Source organism: Phaenicophaeus curvirostris, chromosome 2, assembly GCF_032191515.1.
Source record: "Phaenicophaeus curvirostris isolate KB17595 chromosome 2, BPBGC_Pcur_1.0, whole genome shotgun sequence".
In the NCBI taxonomy this organism is placed as follows: domain Eukaryota; kingdom Metazoa; phylum Chordata; class Aves; order Cuculiformes; family Cuculidae; genus Phaenicophaeus; species Phaenicophaeus curvirostris.
Window position 1 is genome coordinate 123,496,929 of NC_091393.1, and position 21,585 is coordinate 123,518,513.

The window sequence follows — 21,585 nt, forward strand, 5'->3', positions numbered from 1 at the left end:
TGGGCTAGTAGTCATAGGATAGGACTGAACAGCAGGAGATTCCAGTTGTGTTATATTCTTTGGCACTGACTGTATTCTGAGTCATCTGGCCTGAATTCTAACTAAATCTGTGTACCTAGTGTTTTCTATTGTCTCGTTTTATGTCTTCTATTTGATCGAAATAAATGTGCTTCCCTATCTGCTAGTTCAGTGCAAGGCTTCATAGGCATGTGAAATTCGTGCTCACAAAAGCTGTTGAGCTCCATGGCTGAGAGGTGTTATACGTTTATAGGGTCATTTTATTGTCCAGACAGGGTTTAGCTTTGGGGTGTATAACTGTTTCCTAAGCCAAGTTAAAGGGGTGGGATGAACAATAATTTTGACTTTTAAATGTTGGTGGTTTTGTATATTTTGAAATTATATCTGTTTGGTGCCAAATTTTCTTATAATGGTTATGAATAGATTAGAATCTCTTTTTTTTCTCCCTTTTTTTTTAATAAGTGTTTTACTTAAACACTTGCCTCTCTTCAGGTTTTACAGAGAATTCTTGTGTGTAGACTTTCTTGGATGCAGTCAGTTGTTCAGGCATTTCTTCAATTGCTTAAAGAAAAACAGCTGCGTAATATCAAGCGTGCATTTACCAAAAATATTGGGATCAGAGGCTCCATTACCCTCTACTGGAGACAAGCAGAACTGCTGATTATAAATGTCCTGGTCCTTACTACAAATGCATGTTAGAAATACTGGATTCCAAGGTTGCTTTCACATAATCTTACTTACATGCTGGGCAAAATTTAGCTTACTTAAAGGACATCTCATTTCTGAAAGATCAGCTTTCTTGGCTAAGGTGGAAAGTAATACGTTATAAATTCTGTGCATATAGGAACTTTAAAATCTGTCTGTTTCTTAGCTCTTGCTGCTACATAGAAGATGAGATTTCACAATGATTGTATTTCTGTTGCCTATAATGATGCTTCTGAGCTCAATCCTATGCAACTGCTTGGTAAAATGCAGATGTGGAGATCTAGATAAAGGTCATAAACGTGTAGGTGGTGTTCTGTCTTTACACTGAGTGCTCAACAGCTTGGGAGATCTACAAGGCCCATCTCAGGTTGGTTTGTAGGCTGAGGTTAGGCTTTTCACTCTCTGCCAGCATTTTTGTAAGGACAGAACTATAAGGTTGGATACAAAGTTTAGGGAAGATTTTATTTCTTTACCCCCATTGGTTTCAATTAATTTTATGTGAAGCCTCAAATTTTCCATTCACAAGCATTCTCTATTTGGGGACATATTAGCAATTATTTAAAAGATCCAAGGGAGCATCTCTTCCCTTTTCCTTACTTGATCTTCCATAGCTCCATACAGTCAATATTCCTGCACTGTCTGACCTCACCATCTCTGTGCATTGCCCTCCTATCAGGTGGAGAAGTACTTTTATCTCTTTATAAGGATATACAAAAAAAAAAGTATTCAAGGTCACCTAGGCAGGCTGTTACAGAGCAAAGAACTTAGGAGCTTTTGAAACACCCGTCACTTCCTGGGAGAATATGATAACCACCAGGACACAACCTGCTCTGGAAATGGCCCTTCAGAAACCCCTGTGGTGTTTCTGAGAAAGGAACGTGGGACTTCTGGGGCCACTGAGAGATAATAAGTAGGAACAAAGCCTGATGTTTAGGTCAATGAAAAGTTCCTTCCACCATAAACAGGGAATCTTGGTACTTGTTCCTAATCTGTTCATATATTCAGCCCTATGGATGTTTATGCAAAATGCATAAATAGTCTCTGGAGCTAGGACAGAAATTCAGTTTCTCTCCCTGCCACAGAGTTGCTGGGTATGGCCATATTGTGTGGAAACAGGAGGGGTAGGCTTGAAATCCCTCAGAGTGAGCAGAATCGAGAACCCAGATTATTCACCACTTGCCTGCAATGGAGCTGTAACAACTTGTAGACTGTTTTTTTTGAGTACATGAAGCATGAGCGGGATGCCCATGTTAGATCTTTGCTTTCCCAAATGAAGATTTTAGTTGTTTTTTAGGCTAATTCCTTGTTCTTGATGGTACTTGGAGTGTTGATGATCGAATCATTCTGTGAGGCTGCAGTAGCTAGTTCTGCCTTACTCTGGTCTGGGCAGTTAAGAACAGCAGCTGCTGTTTCTGAGAGCTTTGCAGCTTTATTATTGCCATTATAAGCCTGAGGTAGGTATAGTTTTCTTTTACAGTTGGAGAACCTGATCAGATAACTGCCTTGAGAAATGTTTTGCAAGTTTCTGTCAAGTTTGAGATTAAAAGTCTGATGTTACAGCTCCTAGTCCTGCTTAGGAAAAATGTCATTCAATATTTGAACTCAAGTTCCTCTCTAGTCTTTGAGATGAAAGTTTTCGATTTTATCCCCTTGTGGCTCTTAGTCTCAGCCATATCCCTCATGCAGCTTGTATGAAAGAGGGTTTTCCATGGAGACTTCTAAAAGTCGATCAGAAAATAGATGACAAAACTCTTTCCTCAAAACTGTTCTATTACTGACTTTCCAGTTCTGCTGTTCTCAGAATTGCTTTTTCTGCTTGTTCCCTGTGAAAGAAAATGATTTGATGAGATTTCTCTTCAATAGGAAGCTTGCAGACAGTGGAGGAATTGAGTTCTCATCCTCGGTGCATGTTTGTGTTTCCTTTTTTAGGAATGACTGTGGAAGTGCTTGGGACCTTGATTGGAGCTGCTCTTCAGGGACAGATTGTGGCCAGTGCTCATGTCTCTCATCATTGCACTGTGAATCCCCCCGTAAACACAACTGACTCCTGGCATGACACTACCAGCTTTCCAGACCCCTCGGATCCCCTGTCTCATCAAGTAAGTGTCTATGGGAGCACACTAAAATCTCTTAGGGAGAGGGGTGGGGAGAATCTGTGATACCATATCATAAGGGGGGTTGGAACTGGATGATCTTCAACGTGCTCAGCAGGATCCCAGACTCCACAATATCATCATTACTGCAGCCGAGGTTTTCCCTAAGCAAGATATTACAATGCAGTTTTGCTTGGTTTGTGATTAGCAAGTCCAGCAGTTCCTTATTTCTAGTTGGCACATCTAACAGTTGTGTGAGGGAGTAGTCCTCTGTGCATTCCAGGAACTTGGAGGATGATGTGAGCAGCCGTATTGTTCTTCCAACAAATGCCTGGGTAATAGAAGTCACCCGTAAGAACCAGGTTCTCTTGACCTGAAGTTTGCTTAAGTGACCAAAATATTGCTCTGTTAGCCTTATTGTCTTGGTTTGGAGGTCGGTAGCAGATGCGTACTGTAAGATCCCCCTAGGAGATGACCTCTCTAATCTTCATCCAGAGACATTCGATAGGGCTTCCGCAACCTCTATACATTCAAGATTCTCCTTAACATAGACTGTAACTTCTCCTCCTCTTCTTTCCTGCCTGTCTTTATAAAACAACTTATAGCCATCCATCACAATCCCCCAGTCACCCGAGTTGTCTGAACCTACTTTATGCCATAATCACCGACTTCCACTTTAAAATACCTTAAATGTCTTTCAGGGAAAAAATAAAATGTGATCTTGATTTATTTCCTTTCTGTCTAACCACATGGGCTTTCCTGTCCCTTTTGAGGTAGAAGGGAAATGGATAGAGAAGCTTCACAATGAGTTGACTGTCAAGTAGTTTGTTTTTTGTCTTGAAAAACCAGCAAAGATATATAGCCTGAAGTAGCCTGAGTTTGTAGGCAGAAGTAATATCTTTCATTAAACTAGCTACTACCGCAAGTAAACAATGGAAAAGCTTTTAGACACACAAACATTTTTCAGATCCAAAGAGACTGCAGTGTGACTGGAAACTTGTCTTTTTTGTTCCAACTACATCAGTTGATTTAATGAAAGATCTTACCTTCTTCGTTTTAGTTCCTTGTTTACAAGCAGCCATTAGTTCATTTTTTGTGAGGATTTCCTGTTTATTTGTTTCAGCCTTTGTTTTTTTAACTTTTTCTGCTCCTTTGTGTGCCACCACCAGGTTTTGTAGATGAGTAGTATCCCATGGTTGAGAACAGTCTGGATTATGTGTCCTGCTGTTTTCCATTGGTAAAGTTCTCTTCACTCCTTGATTTTTCCTGCCTTTTCTCCTAAAGAGCCTTTGGGACTGGGCAGGATGTATAGTGTGAATGAATTTCTCTGGCAACTCACTTTATTCCCTACTAGCCTCTTTTGTTAGGACTGGTTTTTGGGGTTTTATTTTTGCCAATCACTTAACCTATAATGAATTTTTTGAATTATGGGAGCCTGTGTGGCCACTGGGCTACGTAGGGAAGCTCTTTGCATTGTATGACAGGGCACTTGCCTTTCGCTCGCACCACGCACGACGCAATGTGCACCTAAAAATACGATCGACAGGAGATACTGGGTCTTGAATTTTGTTTGTATGACTGATGGACAGTGATTTATAAATTGAGGCAGGGCTAGGGTCTATGAACTTGAAGTGTCCCAAATAGAGAGTAGTCCTGCATTCCTTTATTTCACCATGTCCCCTTCTGAAATGTAAATATCTCAGTAAAAGCTGTTGTCTTGAAGATTGTCTGTGCTTACACGGTTCATCTGACTACCCTTGCATTTATACTAACTGACTTTATATTTGGGAGTATATTCTTGTAATTGTATGCCTATTTTCCACTTGCTTCCTAGATTTATAATAATTCCATTTGCCGCATAGTACTGATAATCTGGCATTCAGTTTTCCTATCAAACAATCATTGCATCATAAAATTCTGCAACCAGCTCTTATTTGATATGGTATGAAATACATTATTACAGGATCCTAAAACAAAATAATTTCTTAAAGCTTTATTCAAGAGTCAGTGTAATGAGTGTGAGAATCAATAAATGTGATCTGATGGTGTGAGAATCAATAAATGTGATCTAATGGTGTGGGAGGTATCATTGGAAGCTTTGCTTTCCTGGCTAATAGGTAAAAATTTCTGAATTTGTTTATTTCGATAAGTAACTAGGAAAACAAACGTGCAAGCTGCTATCTGCTCAAAACACTGACATAAAAGTGTGATTTCTAAAATTCATTAGAGCCTAAAGGAAACTTTTATTATCATTAGGTATAAATGCAATAATTGTAATAACCTGGCCTCTTCTCCCAAGTGACAGGGGACAGGACAAGGGGGAATGGCCTCAAGCTGAGCCAGGGGAGGTTCAGGTTGGACATTAGGAACAAATTTTTCACTTAAAGGGTCATCAAGCCCTGGCAAATACTGCCCAGGGAGGTGGTGGAGTCCCTATCCCTAGAGGTATTTAAAACATGGGTAGATGAGGTACTTAAGGGTATGGTTTAGTGGAAGATACGTATGGTTGGACTCAATGATCTTGGAGGTCTTTTCTAACCTGGTGATTCTATGAGTCTATAAGCAAATTCTCAAAACAGGTTGTTAATACTCTAGCCCTTGTGTTCGCAGCTTCATGTACTTACGTGCCCTGGATTTATCCTAAAGTAAGTGTTGTTTATAAAAGACTATTTCTAAGTGGATTTTCTTCAGAGAGGTAAAAGACAGTTTGCTGTCTGTATAGGAGCACTTGAGCACTTCTTCATTTGCAGATGACTCACCAGAAAGAGACTAAAGCTTTTATAATGACTTGTCATTCTCCTGTCACAATTTAAAATTTATTTTTTTTTCCTCTTTTCAAAGGCAAAAGTTTATATGATTGCAGCAGGGATCATAGGTGGTGTGTATCTTCTTGGAATTGCCATTCTTTTTCTCGGAGTAAAGGAAAATGATGGTAAGATACATTTGAATATGCCTAGATTTAATAATCACTATTTCACATTAATCTCTGAAAAAGGTTGTTATTTTATGTATTCTCCTCCTCTTAGATCCTTATGCCTTAAACTCAGACAGAGCAATTCCTTTTTGTAAGGGGCTTGGACTCACCATGAAGCACGGTCCATATGTGAAGCTTACGGCTTCATTTCTTCTCATCTCAACAGCAGTTCAGGTAACTTCAGACTCTCTAAATCTGTGCATTTGCCTCATTCCAGTCCCAGCATGAGACAGTCTGCGGCAGCTAAAATGCAAATAGCCTTTGGCTGGTGACTGGAGGTGGTGATCTAGGGGGTGGTGACTTCCCCTACAAATCAGTACTGAACCAGAAGCCTTTTTTGATGCTTGGGGTCCTTTGCAGCTGGAGATGGTTCTCTCAAACAAGAAGTAAAACCAAAGTCCTGACCATTTAAAGATGGCTTTTTCTTTTTCTTTTTTTTTCTTTCTTTTTTTTGTGTGAAAGGTGAGGAACTAGTCCTAGTGACCCAGATTGGGTCATTATATGTTATCCACCTACAGTCTCCTGTAGTTTCAGTTGCTTAGAAAATGCTTTTTCTCTTATCTCTGTTCTCTATAGCATATGCCACTTGAAACCATTGCCCCTTTCCTTTGCATAGGTGACTGCTCTCAAATAGTGGCTGAACTGGTACTTGCAGTGTCTTTTGTGGTGGGAGGCTTTAGGTCAGAGTAAGATGATGTTCAGAGGCAGGAGATCTTACCTGTCTCAAAGCTAGACTGAGTTGATTTTAAAATGAGGACCTGCATTTGAATGTAGATCTTGAAAAAAAATGCAAAAAAAAAAAAGAAGTAAGAAAAACCCTTAATCCCCATAGTCCAGCAGTGTTTTTAAAGCTTGGTTTTTGAGTTATGTTCAACTCAGAAAATACAGTATTTTAATGTGAATCTGTGCATATCAATTGAAATTGAATGGTTGGACTCGATCTGATGAGTCTTTTTCAACCTGGTGATTCTATGAATAATTGGCTTTATTTTGCATAGCAAATAATATTTACCTTTTTGTCAGTGGACTCTTAGTCACATGAAGCATTAACCGAGTGAACATCAGGACAGAGAGCAAGACCAGGGCTCATAAGAGAGCAGTGCTGTGCTCACCAGCAGTCCTGGTGAATTAGTAAGTTCCTTGGAAGGGCTGATTAAAAGTCTGTTTGCTAAAGAAGCACTGAAGTTGGCCTGGGCTTGGGCACAGTTAGTAGCCATCCTTTATAGCATCTGTCAGCCCTTGCTGGAAGGCCCAAGGGTGAGAAACAGGAGCAGAAGCTTTTCTGTTTGCACCTGGGAGCTGTGTGCGCTGCGAGCAGCAGCAGAGACGGGGAGGAAATAAAAGATGAAAAGTTCCTTATGGTCCAGGTCCTTCAGCATCCAGTCAGGCAGTAAGGATGCAGGGCACATCTAGCTACTTGATGACAACACCTGGAGGGGAGAAGATCTTCTGTCAGTCCGTATCTCTTTATTTTTCTGTTTGTACAGAGTGAAGGGAAGGTGTGAGGGGAGGCAGAAGCTGGAAGCTGCATTGCGCTCGCTATTGTTATTCAAGAGAGGGACAGTGACTTTGTGGAATCTAGTGAGGAGATAACTCCTCTGTCATTCCACTTCTGCAGAATTGCTGGAGCTGGGCCTGAACCATCTTCTGGTGTTGAGAATCCCCATAGTTCTGTAAGAGCATAGTGGCAGTGGCTTCATCAGTCACTATAACATAGTGCAGCTAGATCCCATCCAGTGAATACTCAGAATTATGGAGGGATCCAGTCCATAGCCAAGGTTGTATACAAACCCAGAAGTTAGCATGAGTGTAATTCCCACTGAAGAGTAACTTCTTTTGGAGTCAGAGCTTCTGGTGAAAGATTTATGGCTTTGCTATGGAGAAGGAAGGGCATTTTCTTGCAGCAGACTGCAGCCGTGGCTGTGACAACACCACGAGACAATCACAACGTAGGGAATAAAGCCTTTTAACAGAATCTTCTCGTAAGGCAGTTCCTATTTTGGTCATTTTGATGCTGTATTAGGTGCATAGTTTACTTCTTGCCTGGCATGTTGTTCCACTGACAGCGGGAGAGTTACGGCTTGTTTAAATTCTTGCAAATGAGAGAAGAATTAAGACTCCCAAAGCCTGCGTTTAATAAATCAGTCACCAGCTATGTTTGGCTAGTATGGTTTTTGACATTAGTTTTGACTTTTTTAATTTTCCTTTCTTGTTTGGTGGTCATCAAATGCCTTCAACAGCTGGAGCAAAGCAACTTTGTCCTGTTCTGCACTCATGCTGCTGGGCTGCGCAACCACTTCCAGTATTTGGTGGTGACCATCTTGGTGAGCTGCACTTCTTTATTTTTATTTGACAGCTTTTTTTCCACTGTTTTGTCACAAAATAACAGAAGACAAGAAGAGTTTAGTGTCTAGACAGAGCTGTTAAGAAGCCACACCATCTTTCTCGTGGCCTTTTTGAAATTAAACTGGTGCTCCCTACTGTACTTATAAAAAATTAATGCTTTGGAGCTTATAATTTATTCCTTGTTGCTTTTACTTTTAAGTCACTTTCTGCTCCTATAAAGGCAAAAGCTGCTGTCAGAAAGGAGATGTGGAATTTTAGCTCCTTTTTCCTGTTCCTGAGTCTGATAGGCTGCTAATTAAACAACTTTAATTTGTGTATTCGTATGCATGAGCCTGCTGGGCGAGGCAGCTTGCAAGGATAAATATTTAAAATATCTAGAGATATGAAGATTCCTCTCTATAGCAATTGACAGTGTGATAAAAAGATGCTTTTACAGGACCTTATTCTTGACACGCAGAGGTAGAATTCTGCTTGCCTAGGTGATGCTTCTAACTCAGTTATACACTGCTTCTGTGTTTCATGATTTACTTTATGATTACAAGTAGTATTAGCTGAAAACTACCATTTTGATCCTTCTGAATAAACACTTTTTAAGACAAGTAGAACAAAAAGGATTTGTCTACCACGTAGTGTAGTGCAGCAATCATTTTCAGGGAAGCTGTTGCATGATTTCTCACCCATTTGGCACAGAGACTTTGTGGAACCATTTTAAGGGAATTTAATTTCCACTGCTCGGTCACAGCCTCCCACCCTTTCTACCCATTTTTCATTCATCCAGTGACTAAAACCAAAGTGTTGGAGAGCAAGGGATGACTGTTGGGTATCTTAAGGCTCAGCAGGTAATGGAAGCCAAGAAGGGAGACAAGAGTCAGTAAATTGGAACGTAACTGTAACAATAAGATGATATTTGAATTTAGGTCAATTATGAGACTGTCATTAGTAGCAATATTTCAGTGCATTGATACTGCGTTGCCTGTGGTTGTTGCTGCTACCAGGTGATTATTGCAGTGTATGAAATGTGATGTTGACTGTAATCAACTATTTCTCTTAAAGGTTCTTCCTAAGAATAAGCATGTAGCATGGAATACGTGCTCTAAATCTTAAGATATCTTGCACTTCAGCTTTCTTTCTGTACAATGGAGTAGAGCTTAATTCACTTATCATTTGTTAGGTTCAGATGATGAGGTAAAAGGCATTAGCGCAAAATATGACTATTTGCAGTGTGTTTGAACTTTAATGACTGTGCCGAGTGTCGCTTTAACTGCTGTGGCTTACGTTAGGAAAAGGAAATATTGAGGCACTGCCTTCTGACATTTGTCTGTGGAAAACCCTCTTGTGTGTAGCTTTTGTTTGTAATTTATAATAGTGGTTAAAAAACCCACTCAAAGACTGATGAGAAACAGGAATCTGCAAGTTCCTTTCAGGCTACAGGGTACTAGACAAAAAGATGCCTGAGAGCTCTGCAGCTGAAGATGACAGTGGCAGTAAGCACAGTACCGATGCGTTTTGGGTTTTTTTGTGAATTGTAGGTATCAGCAGCTGTGAGCATTCCCTTCTGGCAGAAATTTCTGCAGCGATTTGGCAAGAAGTGTGCAGCATGTGGGATTTCGGTAAGCAAATCCTTTAAGAAATAAAGATCTGCTTGTGCTCGCTTCATTTGACAACTGGAGCCACTTCAGGATCTCTTTCAAGTGCTTATAACCCCAAGCTACAAGAAAATTGCTCAGTTTTAGGGTTTGTTTTAAATTTTTATATAAAATTTCAGACAGATAACAAGTTTCCATGAGAAACTTTTGAGAAATAGATTGATGCTGAAGGGAGGTCCCAGTTTATTTAAAAATCTGCACAAGCTCTGCATTTGACTGCTCTCAGAAGCGAACCCCAATGAGGTTTTATACATTCAGATCTGTGTTGCCTCAGCTTGACAAGTTATCTGTTGTACAAGGCTTGTTTTGTCTTTGTACATGATGCTGGGGTGACCGAATCTGTAATTTAGTCACAGAGGAGGAAATAGAAGTCTGTTACACACCCTTTGCTAGAAATGTAGGAAGAAAGGGGTGCCCTCACCCCTCTGAATGGAGATGGACAGTTCTTAGTGAAGTAGAGAAACAGGTGACCCACCTGAGAAAAGAAGAGTAGTTTAACTTTGACACAGCTCTGCAAAGCCAGCTCAGCGAGCTTGCCCTCGTTGCTGATGGATTATTTTAAGTCCTTAAGTTAGTGCAGACAGCAGCAATTTTCTGTCATCATCCTCAGTGAGTCATTGTAAAGGCCTGTTCCTCCCCATTTTCCCCGTTTACCTTCAATTACTTAGGAAAGAGGAAAGGAAAAGTGTGTGCCTCGTGCACAACAAAGCATGAGGACTTGGAAAATGCAGCCTGAAGCTATATGTCAAAATCCAGACAAGGCTGAAAAGTTAAGGTCTGGTGGCAATTGTTGAATATAATTGAACATTTGTAATTTTTGAAATTAAAATCTATGTGTTGGAATGACTTCCAAAGAATCAGAAGGAACTTCAAAACCCAAGTTCCAAATGTCCTGAATTGTTACATGTTTTGAAGCAGGAATTTGGAATCCAAGCCCCATCCTCTTTTTTTTTTTTTTTTTTTACCACTTGAGCAAAGAGAATTGCCAAAAGCAGTATTGGACCATTGTCTGGACCAGGGAATGCACATTCCCTCTTTAGGAATTCTCCTTCTCTGTCCACATGGCTACGAGAAATGCCTTCTCCAACCAACTTGGCTCTATAAATTCAGTTTAACGTGACTGAAAAGCCTGTCAGCAGCTCTGTAAACATGGTTTAACTTAATTTTACAGTTGAGTTGCTTGACTGTATTATGCTCTAAGTGCAGGCTGGACTGAAAAAAAGCCACCTCTCTATTTCACCTTGTACACATTTCTCAAGGGACTCAGTGTGTGCTCAGTGATGGATTTTCTGTCTGGCAATGCATCACAGGGGCTTCCTATACTACCACCTTGTGGGATCTGTACAACTGATCTGTTTTCTTTCTCTGCAAAATAAAATCACATCATTTAAGGTGCCTATGTTTGTCACTGGGGAATGTTATCCTGGAAGGGAAGGAGGCGGGTTAAAAAACAAGGTCTTTTTTCTCCAAAACCGTACTCAACTTTCAAAGTGAAGACATACTTTGAAATTCAGTTTCCTGAAAAAAATTTCACCTTGCTCCGAACTAGATTTTAATGTTAAAGTGTTTCTGTGTTGAAGAGACCTCTGAAAGAGTGTGGAAGGCAGCTTAGGTAAATAATCAACTAGAATCTTGGCTTCCTTCCACTGATATCGCTCCTTTTTTACTCATTCCTCCATGAGAGTTCACCAACAGTCTCAGTATCAACTAAGTATCTAAAATTCGTAGAAGTTTAAAGCCTAGACTTTCTGGAGGTACAGAGTCATTCCCAGGTAGGATCCTTCGTGGCATTCTTCCCATAATCAGGTTGGTGCACAGGCTAGAAATTATTCTCTAGTGTTTATTTGCATCTGCTTCCACATGCTATGTTCATTTAGATTGTCTCCTCTGCCCTCAGGCTGCAAATGTTGAACTTGCAGTCACTAAGTCTCTTAGCTGGTGACTGGAGGTGGGGTGACGCTGTCATGAGGAATTTTAAGTGCAGCAGCTCATTGGTTCATGATTTTGGCAAGGTGTCTGAAAGTAGATTGCTCTCTCTTGCAGCTCTAGCTTCCATCCTACCCAATAATAGCTTTTGACTGTGGGTTTTGGGGCATTAAGTGAAAAATATAACCAAATCCAAAGCGCCCCCAATCCTTTCAGCTCCCCACACGTACACAATGGTTTATTTGCCACCTATCAGCAGCATGGAGCATGGAGCCCTTGGATGAATCCTGGCTGTGCAGCCCCTTTTCCCACTCTCCCATCCCCTTTTCCACTTGCATCCTCGCTGCACCTTTTCCTGATTTGCCCTTCACAATGCGCTGAAGCCAGCACCACCTTTCACATCCCAGTAGGGTCACCTTCCATACTGCTGTCACAGAATATAGGGAAGGAGTGGGAAAGCTGTAGGATATTGTTTATCATGGAATCATAGAATAACCAGGTTGGAAGAGACCCACGGGATCATTGAGTCCAACCATTCCTATCAAACACTAAACCATGTCCCTTAGCACCTCGTCCACCCGTCCCTTAAACCCCTCCAGGGAAGGTGACTCAACCCCCTCCCTGGGCAGCCTGTTCCAGTGCCCAATGACCCTTTCTGTGAAAAATTTTTTCCTAATATCCAGCCTAAACCTCCCCTGGGGGAGCTTGAGGCCATTCCCTCTCATCCTGTCCCCTGTCACTTGGGAGAAGAGCCCAGCTCCCTCCTCTCCACAACCTCCTCTCAGGGAGTTGTAGAGAGCAATGACTCAGAGGGCAGCAGCCCTGTGACTAGGGAGCAGAGTGCCAATAATCGAGTATTTACTTTACGAGTAGGAAAGAAGGAGGTGCGTTTGCTGTTTGTTGCGGCAGGAACACCATCCCCATGATTGCACTCCCATTGCTTGAGTGAGACTTTGGGGCATCGTAGCCTCAGTCCTGTGGGCTGTGCTTCTCTTTCAGTAGAAAATTACAGTTACAATGATTATTATTATCGATCTAGAATGCTGTTTAAGTGCTTTGGTTTCTGAGTGGATGCCCCATATGGAGCATAAGGCAGATATAAAATTGCTTATAGGCAACATAAAATCTTGTATTGCTGGAGTGCTCTCTTGTGGTGAAGTAACGATTTTGCCACAACGTTGGGTTAATGCAAGGATTATCTGTCTGTGCTGGGAACCTGCAGTCAGGAAAGGTTATTTTCTGCCTCCTTGGGTTAGGAGCAAATGCTTTAGATGGGAAATGCGTTTCAAACATAAACATAATGGATTAGACTCCAGGACTCCCAGAATCACTTATCATACAGAATTGTAAATAGCAGTGCTTAGGGGAATCACTCTCTGTGAAAGCTCTTCTCATGCCCTCAGCTCCCAAGCTGCACGTATAGAGGATTGAAACACTTACTGTTAAACTAATCCCCCATCATTAAAAAGCCCTGTAGATAAGCCCCTGATTCTGAATTCTACACGTGCTGTGCCTGTGGTTCACAGGCATGGGAGGTGGAGCATGTGATGGGTACGGGACAGCTGGGCCGTATGCATTCTATCAGCATTTAAAATAGTGGATTCTCAATCCTATAAGCCCATTGCTTCAAGCTGAAGTTGAGGAAATCTGGTGGTTTAAAGTACTGCCAGAAAACAAATTTTAAGTGGTCATTGGAAACGAAGGTGTAAGCAAGCTCTTCTTCATTCAAGACTCAAAATGATCTATGAAATGGAATATTTACAGTTTGAAATGGCCATTGAACCCCTACTCCTCCCTTCGAACTGCAGTGTGTTGATGTTTTAAGGCTTTGTCTCTAAGAGTAAATTAAATGGTTCCACTGGCCTAGGGTAGAAACTGGTGTCTGGTCATCTCTGTTACTAAATTGGCAGAAGAATCTTAGCACAAGTTGATCAGAAGTCTCCCAAGCATCTCTGGGCGCAGTTTGGGAACTAACCCACTTCACGGTGCTTCACAAAGAGTATTTATGTGGTCATACTTCTTTTGGAGACTCTGAATGTTTAGGACTATGAACGTGGCCAGGATCTGCCAGTTGGTCTCATGACTGGTAAATGGGCTCTCGGGGCTGTTTTATATCTGTAAAACAGATGTAAAGCATTACCATGGCTTGTCCCATTCTTCTCTGATTCTCCTGTTAAATGCAGGTTGTCTCAGGGCTCTTTGGAAAAAACCCTTCACCAAAATACATGTCTTGTATTAGGCACTGCAACGCGTGAACTGTTTTGTAACGCAGCCTTATATTTTGAAGGCAACAATCTGTGTAACGTTGAGCAGTCCATGCTGTAAGTTAGATGAACCATTTTTCTTCTTCCTCAGTGGATGATTCCTTTTACAGTCATGCTAGTGACCATCCCAAACCTGATCCTGGCTTACTTCGTGGCCTTCGTCTCCGGTCTGAGCATTGCAGCATCTCTTCTGTTGCCATGGTAGGAGGATTTTGCATTTGGGGTGGGGAAGGGGTATATGTCTATGTCACATGGATGTGCTCCTGCAGGGAATTTGCCTCTGAAAGAGGCAGAATTTGGCAAGAGTCACTTCTTCAAAGAATTTTTTCTGCTTTTATAATAGAGGCTACTTGCAGTGATGTGACTTTTGTCTCTGTAGAGGCTCCGTCTGCTGTAGCTGCTCTTTGTACACAAGAGTGTGTAGATAAATCAACAATCTAAACAGCTGTGCTATTAACAGTTCTCTGTTGCAGATCAAATAAGATAAGGATATGATTAAAAGAAACTGAAAATTCAAGGCACTTTGCTCTTGAGGACTGAAAATACAAGGAGGGGTGGGGGCGACAGGGAAGCTACTCGAGGATGAGCAGGACGGGACATTCCCTCTCCAGAGGGAAGAGTTATTTTTCAGGTCAAACTGACCAGAAAGCAAGACTGTTGCTGAGAGAGCTGTTTTACATTACTCGTTCATACAAAGCCCTGAAAACTCCAGGAGATCATGGAAACACAGTTTAAAATAAGCTGTCACACTAAGTAGCTTTTCTGCACACAGGGTGGGAAGCCCTTTTTTTCCAACAGTAAATCATTGCATTTATTGGAAATGAAATGTCACTTCACAATTGACATTTGAGCAGCTTCCATTCTGATTCCCCATTCCCGAATTCAGTCTCTTTGCAGCAGAGAGAGAATTGGCCTCATTGGTTTCTGAAAACTTTGCGTGCTTGTCAAAAGGGTTATTTTGCAGTGAAACTATTCAGAGTTTCATAATACCTTGAAATCTTAAGAAAAATGGGGGTTTGTTGTCCTTTTTTTAATATAACAGCTTCTGATTGGAATGACAGTCAGCCTAAAGAATTCTGTCACCTCCCAGCAAGCATTTGATAGCTTTTCAGTGGTTTTTCTACTTTGTAAAATGTGGCCATGAATTTCTTACAGGGAGTTTTGCCCTCCTGTCTAACAGTAGGACATTTTGAACTGGATTCTTTCATGTGCACGACCACATCAATCAGATCCTGAAAAAAAAGAGAAGTGTGCTCTTTCGGTAAGTTTGGACTTTGAGAAGAGATTTAGACTTGAGTTTTTCTTTTATCTTGCTCATCTCTAGGTCAATGCTGCCTGATGTTGTTGATAACTTTCGCCTGCAGAATCCTCATGGAAAAGGACATGAAACCATTTTCTATTCTTCGTATGTTTTCTTTACCAAGATGTCAGCAGGAATCGGCTTAGGAATTTCTGCAGCAGGGCTGGAGTAAGTAACACTGTGTTTCCACTTACTGGATCTACTCTGAAAGCATTCTGAGGTTACTCCTCCTTTACCCTTGGAGGTTAATTGCCTTTTTGCCCTGAACCTGAGAGTGCCAGCAGCTCCAGATGGCTGACCACTAAAGACAGGATTGTTACCATCTAGGCCAGGCCACTGAGCATTAAGTTGCCTGCCCTGACATGTTTCAGCTCAGGAAGACCTGAATTCCCCTCAGATTCTCCTCTTTCCAAATTTTTCATCTAAATCTTAGTGGCCTTTAGCAATAAAGAGCTAAACTTCAAAGCTCAGCAGGTGGAGGTTCCCCACAGAGCTGCTTCATGCATTCCCTGTTGCATCTGGGTTGGACTATGTGTATGAGCTTTTCAGTCTTCATGCACTGAAGTGCTTTCAGGGGCACCAACTGGCCTGGTCAGTATAAAAGGATCCCCAATTCCTGCCTGGTTTTAGGGAACCGGACTCTGATCTGAGTCAGGAGCAGGGTGTTTCTCCCAGTTCTGCCCATCAACTAAATCATGTCAGCTTGGAAGATGCTTTATGTTCTCTTTCCACTTCTGCCTTGTCTGTTCTACAAGACAGTCAGGTTGAGAAAGTGGTTAACTATCTCCTGCTCTGCTTTTGTGCAGGACCTAGCAGAGAGGGCCTGTGTAGCTGATACAGCACACGAGCATGCAATGAACTCTTAAAAGAGGACTTGTCCAAAATACTCTCTAGCCCTTGACCCCAAATTAGGTTTTGGTACCCAGAATGTTTTGCTGCAGAGCTTTCAGCTGAAACTGCTAAAGGCAGTACTTGGATGAACGTTTTGGGTCTAGAAACTTCACTAACTCCCTCGAACAAACCATCGATTACCCCCTTTTCAACTGCATTCCAAGTAGCTCCCAACAATTTTCCAGGGCAGATGTTTGTGGGAGAACACAGAGTGGTGCCAAATCAGCTCTGGCTTTCATAGGTGCATGTTCAGAGGAAAATAAACTCATTCCACAAATTGAGAATGGGAATTTGAATATAGCAGCAGTTGTGGGAATGCATGGAAGCCCTGAATCAATGAACTGTAAGTGTGTACCTAACTCTAAGCACTTGAGTAAATTTGTCTGCCTTGAGAAGAGTGCTTAAGTGTGTGTTTAAATTAAAGTTAATTATTGCTGTTGAAATTGGTCAGATTACTTGCATACTTCTAAAGCGGATCCTAAATACTTTGCTGAATATTAATAGGAAACACCTAACAAATCAATTTCCTTACATGGGATTCCATGCTCCTCTTATTAATTAAAGAGGGGTAATGCTTTTAAGATGAAACAGAGGAGATTGAGATTAGAAATTAGGAAGAATTTCTTTACTGTGAGGGTGGGGAGGCCCTGGCCCAGGTTGCCCAGAGAAGTTGTGGACGTCCCATCCCTGTGGGTGTTCAAGGCCAGGTTGGATGGGGCTTTAAGCAACCTGATCCAGTGGGAGGTGTCCCGTGGCAGAGGGGGTGGCATTGGATGGACTTTAAGGTCTCTTCCAACCCAAACCGTTCTGTGATTCTATAATAATGAGAAAATACAGAGGTAATGCAGTTAGCTGAAACAGAGCACCAAAATTAGATTCGAAAAACAAGATTTGAAACATGTAGCGGGGGAAGGAAAAAAGAGAAGTGTAGAAAAAATAGGAGAAAAGTCTTGAAGCATGTGCGGGGGAGAGAAGGGAGTGTTCAGATGAACAACTGCCTTTTAGCTATGGACATAAACACACCATTGTTATTTCCATTTGTTTAGGTTTACTGGATACAAGCCAGGGATATGCAAACAGTCCAGCGATGTGATCCTCACACTCAAAATCCTCATTGGAGCAGTCCCTGCTATTCTCATCCTTGTAGGTTTATTTATACTTCTTTTCTACCCAATCACTGAAGAAAGTCGGAAAGAAACAAAACTTGCACTTGAAGAGTTAAGGTAGGTTTGAACTGGCCACAAACAGCAGTAACATCACCACAGCAGCTCTTGGACATACTGGGCAAAAGAAAAAGAATAGCAGCCAACTTACACATCTGTTTTCCTTACAAGAAAACAAAACAACACTCTATTAGTTGAATTATTAACTGACTCGTACCGTTTCATGCTCCAATATCCTATTTCTGCAGTGTAGTACTACCTGCTTAGCAGACCATTTATCAGATATATCAGCTGTTATATTTTACTTTACTCAGGGGAGGTGCAGAAAGCACCGATATGGTACAGCGTTTCAAGCCAGAAATGAAGAATATTCTATGTGGATTAAGTTTCTGGGGAAAATGTTGTGATTTACTTGTATATAGAAGAAAATGGGATTCTCAACTGCATTCTTAGAGGTTATGGCATATTAGAAGCATCCAAACCATTCAGAGGCGTAGGTGGGAAAGATCATGAGGAAAAAAAGACAGCTTTGAGCTGTTCTTTCCTTTTTCACCCTGTCTTCCTTCCTCCCCTTTCCTCCCTCTCCAAAGAAAATCTTGCCTAGCTCAACAACATCCACTTCTGTCAAGTGGAGCCTTGTTATACTGAGGACACATATAACAACAGTCTATCCTAGAGACTGATGGGATTAAATATCATGGAATTAATGGAATTGGAAACCCATTCCATGCTAAGGGATCAATTCCATGACACAAGTGTGGATATCTAGGACCAATATTATTGTCCTAAGGTGTTTAAGGTACCTGTATTGGGCTGGCAGATGTGTCAGAGGCCTCTTGGGCACCAGCTGCTTTCTCGAGTGGCAGCTGCAAACCAGAGGGTTCAGGCAAAGAGCCTGGAACACCTCTCCTACAAGGACAGCTGAGAGTTGGGGTTCTTCAGCCTGGAGAAGAGAAGGCTGTGGGGAGACCGTAAAGCAGCCTTCTGATACTTAAAGGGGGCTACAAGAAGGATGGGGACAGCCTTTTTAGCAAGGTCTGTTGTGACAGAACGAGGAATAACAGTTTTAAACTAAGGAAGAGTAGGTTTAGACTGGATATAAGGAAGGTATTTTTTACAATGAGGGTGGTGCAACAGTGGCACAGGTTGCTCAAGGAGGCAGGGGAAGCCCCATCCCTGGGAACACTCAAGGTTAGGTTGGATGGGGCTCTGAGCAACCTGATCTGGTCGGGGATGTCCCTGCTTCTGCAGGGAGGTTGGACTGGATGATCTGTAAAGGTCCCTTCCACCCAAAATGTTCTATAAAATGGGGCTGGTCCCTCTGTTTAGGTACTTTAGTCACTGTCCATAACAACTGCCCCTTGTGGTGGTTCTCAGCTGTTTGAGGTTGCCAAGCTCTAGCATGGTTAGTTAGCGATAAAAGCCAGCAGTCTGTTCACAAATCATTTGTTCTGCTTTTAACAGAAGGAGCCATCAAAGCACTGAGAACCTGGATGACCACAAAAAGGACACTTCAGTCTGAAAGCACTGAATACAATGACTTTCCAAATACAGTCTCGCATCCCACACACAAACTCTGCGAGAGTCTTCTGGGCCCTTTCTCTGCTCGTATTTTCTCAGAACAGATAAAGGGCGATTCTGACATAGTCATGGGTGAAGTCAAGAGAGGAGACCACTGTGAAAAATAAATATAAAATGCCATGCACTGTGTTAAACCAGACATTACAAACGTCAGGAACATGAGCTATCGAAGGCCTGGGGTTGTGTGTTTGGTTTTCAGTGATTAATGGAAAGTTCTGATCTCATTGCAAAAGGAGATTTGGAGACGACGGGGGGTTCCTTTGATGTGTAGATCAAGGGAAAAAATGTGATGCACCACCCAAGTTTTAACTCATGTGATATATTTCATCTTTAGAGGCTGAGGTGAACATAGTCTCTGCCTATAAATTGCACTGTAGTATGTTTGGAAAGCACTTGGGAATCCTAAAGTATACTCTGTAAAGTTAAGATTTACTTTGTTTTGAAATGAAGCAAATCACCCATGCAGACGTTTTGAGGATTTTCTCACAGAGAGTTAGTTTCTGAGATTTTGATGTAATTTAACTTCATAGATTTTTATACGAAACAGAGCCTTATGTTTCCCATTACTGGAGTTTCTTGCTTCTGAAACCTGTAAGCTGATCTTTGTCAGGGAATAAGTACTTAACGCTTTCAAAATCCACCTCTCCACTCAGGATATACCCTAAATCAGCGAGTCCCTTCCAAAATTTAGACTATACCATTCAAATTTCTGTACATTTTGGCCTTTAAGTAATCAGTACTTACCCATTTCTGCTGTGGTGTAGGCTCTCTGCCTCACATAACTCTGTGGCACGGTTGTTAATCTCAGCTTGCACTGTGTTTTGTAACAATGAGGTCACACCTGGCTTTCAAATGGTGATCTTTTTCTCAGTCAAGGATATCACCATCCTTTGGATCATTTTCTCAGTCAAGGATATCATCATCCTTTGGATCTTTTTCTCAGTCAAGCATATCATTATCCTTCGGATTCATTAATTCAAACCTCATTTCTACTACAGATTCACCCTGCTAAGCACATTGTGTAGATGAAATATGCACCTAACGTCAGGCACTTTCTGGAGCACTTAAGCTCAGATGTGGTCATTTTGGGCTTCCTCTGTAGTCAGTGATGATACAGGATGGCTCCAAGCTTAAGCTGAAACGGCTGGACTGCAGGCATCGAAATCTTGAGGGGGAAATGATGGATCCAAGAGTTGAAGACTTATTCACCTTGAAGAAATTAGCCCAATGCAAGACATGAATTTACAGCTTCACTGTATGAATAGGTGGGCAAGTGCCTTTATTTTGTGCCAGCGATGCCTTTTGGAGGACTGACGTGCCGCTCTTTGCAGTAGGAGTCACTGCGACCACAAATAATTTGCTCAGGGCCATCTGGGAAGTGACACACAGTGATGGAACTGGAAACGAGGGAAGCTTTTACTGACAGACACCGCAGAGTAACACCAGCGCATCCACCGCGTCTCTCACTAAGTTCAATACTGAAACCTTTCCAGGCAAGTTTGAAGTCCAAGGGTGAATGAACTGTCCTAATTCAGCAAAATGCTTAATCATGAGTGAGCTTTTAAGGATGTATTTTGAGTGTGTGTGGATGAGAGTTAATGAAGTTTAAGACTTCTGCTGAATGGGCATCCAGGGCTGGATTTTTTTATTTGTTTTGGTTCTTGAACAAATCAAGATTCGTATGCCTGGGGTGTACGTATTTACAACAATAAAAACTATAATCCTGTGTACAATTTTGAGTCTGATGGAATTTGAAATAGCAGATTTACTGCGCTTTGAAGTAGGTAAGTTATGTAATTTTGTGAATGGATTTGATTTAGTTTATTTTGATTAATCCTTAGTTTAGGATTTATTAATAGTTTGAGGAAGATCACAAGATAAAAATACGTGATTTTAATGGCACTTAATCATTAGCCAGTTGAACCAAGTGGTTCAACAACATTTGTTATACTCAAAACCACAACTTGATTCAAGAGTCAAGAAGGGTAAGGTTCACACTAGACTTACCATGGATCACCGAGTGCCCCCAGCAGGGGAAGTGCATCAATGTCTAGTAATAACCACATAGCTCCAAAGTATTACAGGAAACAGTTTTAGGGGGTTAATTTATTTGGTAATATCTATTTATTTCTGAATAGTTGTCTTTAAAATAAGCAGAACTCCCAGTAAAGGCTGCTAATGGTTTTTAGTGAGTTATGTTTTCAGCTGCTATAACTCTGCAACGCAGTGGATGCGTATCAGTTTACACAAGCTGAACACTTAGCCCAGTGACAAACACTGCAAAAACCACTGGCCGTGGCTGCTTGGAGCAATTTGAATGTGGCTTAAGATATTATTTCTAGATCAGTCACGCAATTGGCTCTAAATTGCACAACACTCAATCTAAACTCAGTCTCTTGTAAGGTAAACTTTGTTGGTTGTAAACTGTTTTTCTCTTCTCCAGAAAGACAACGTCATATTTATCTAACAGATGTAGTCAAGTCTCACTTTGCCTGCAGGACCAATAGTGGGAACTGCCAAAATGGAACAGAAAGCTTCCATAGATGAAATGTCACAGGGTAATTTTATACTTTGCAAATCCTGTTATTTTAATTGATTATCAGAACTGTACTTTTTTCAACAAAAGTAATGTATTTTTCCAAGTTAAAAGAATGAGTGCAGGGTAAGGGATTTATTTT

At 41.3% G+C, this 21,585-nt stretch overlaps 1 protein-coding gene across 2 annotated transcripts in view; it reads left to right on the forward strand.

Annotated features, from left to right (window-relative positions):
• Positions 1-21,034, forward strand: part of MFSD2B (MFSD2 lysolipid transporter B, sphingolipid) — a 35,543-nt gene extending 14,509 nt beyond the window's left edge. Inside the window, exons 6-15 of one of the 2 annotated variants that reach the window (XR_011336839.1) lie at positions 2,653-2,822; positions 5,658-5,748; positions 5,843-5,964; positions 8,031-8,114; positions 9,666-9,746; positions 14,064-14,173; positions 15,297-15,440; positions 17,210-17,386; positions 18,791-19,777; positions 19,851-21,034. Coding sequence is in view for 1 of the 2 variants with exons in the window: in XM_069850755.1 (XP_069706856.1) it covers positions 2,653-2,822; positions 5,658-5,748; positions 5,843-5,964; positions 8,031-8,114; positions 9,666-9,746; positions 14,064-14,173; positions 15,297-15,440; positions 17,210-17,386; positions 18,791-18,848 (1,037 nt within the window). In the remaining variant the exon portion in view is untranslated. Of the gene's footprint in view, positions 1-2,652; positions 2,823-5,657; positions 5,749-5,842; positions 5,965-8,030; positions 8,115-9,665; positions 9,747-14,063; positions 14,174-15,296; positions 15,441-17,209; positions 17,387-18,790 lie in introns of both variants that reach the window. The other variant, XM_069850755.1, reaches the window with a different exon arrangement.
• Positions 21,035-21,585: the final 551 nt, after the last annotated feature.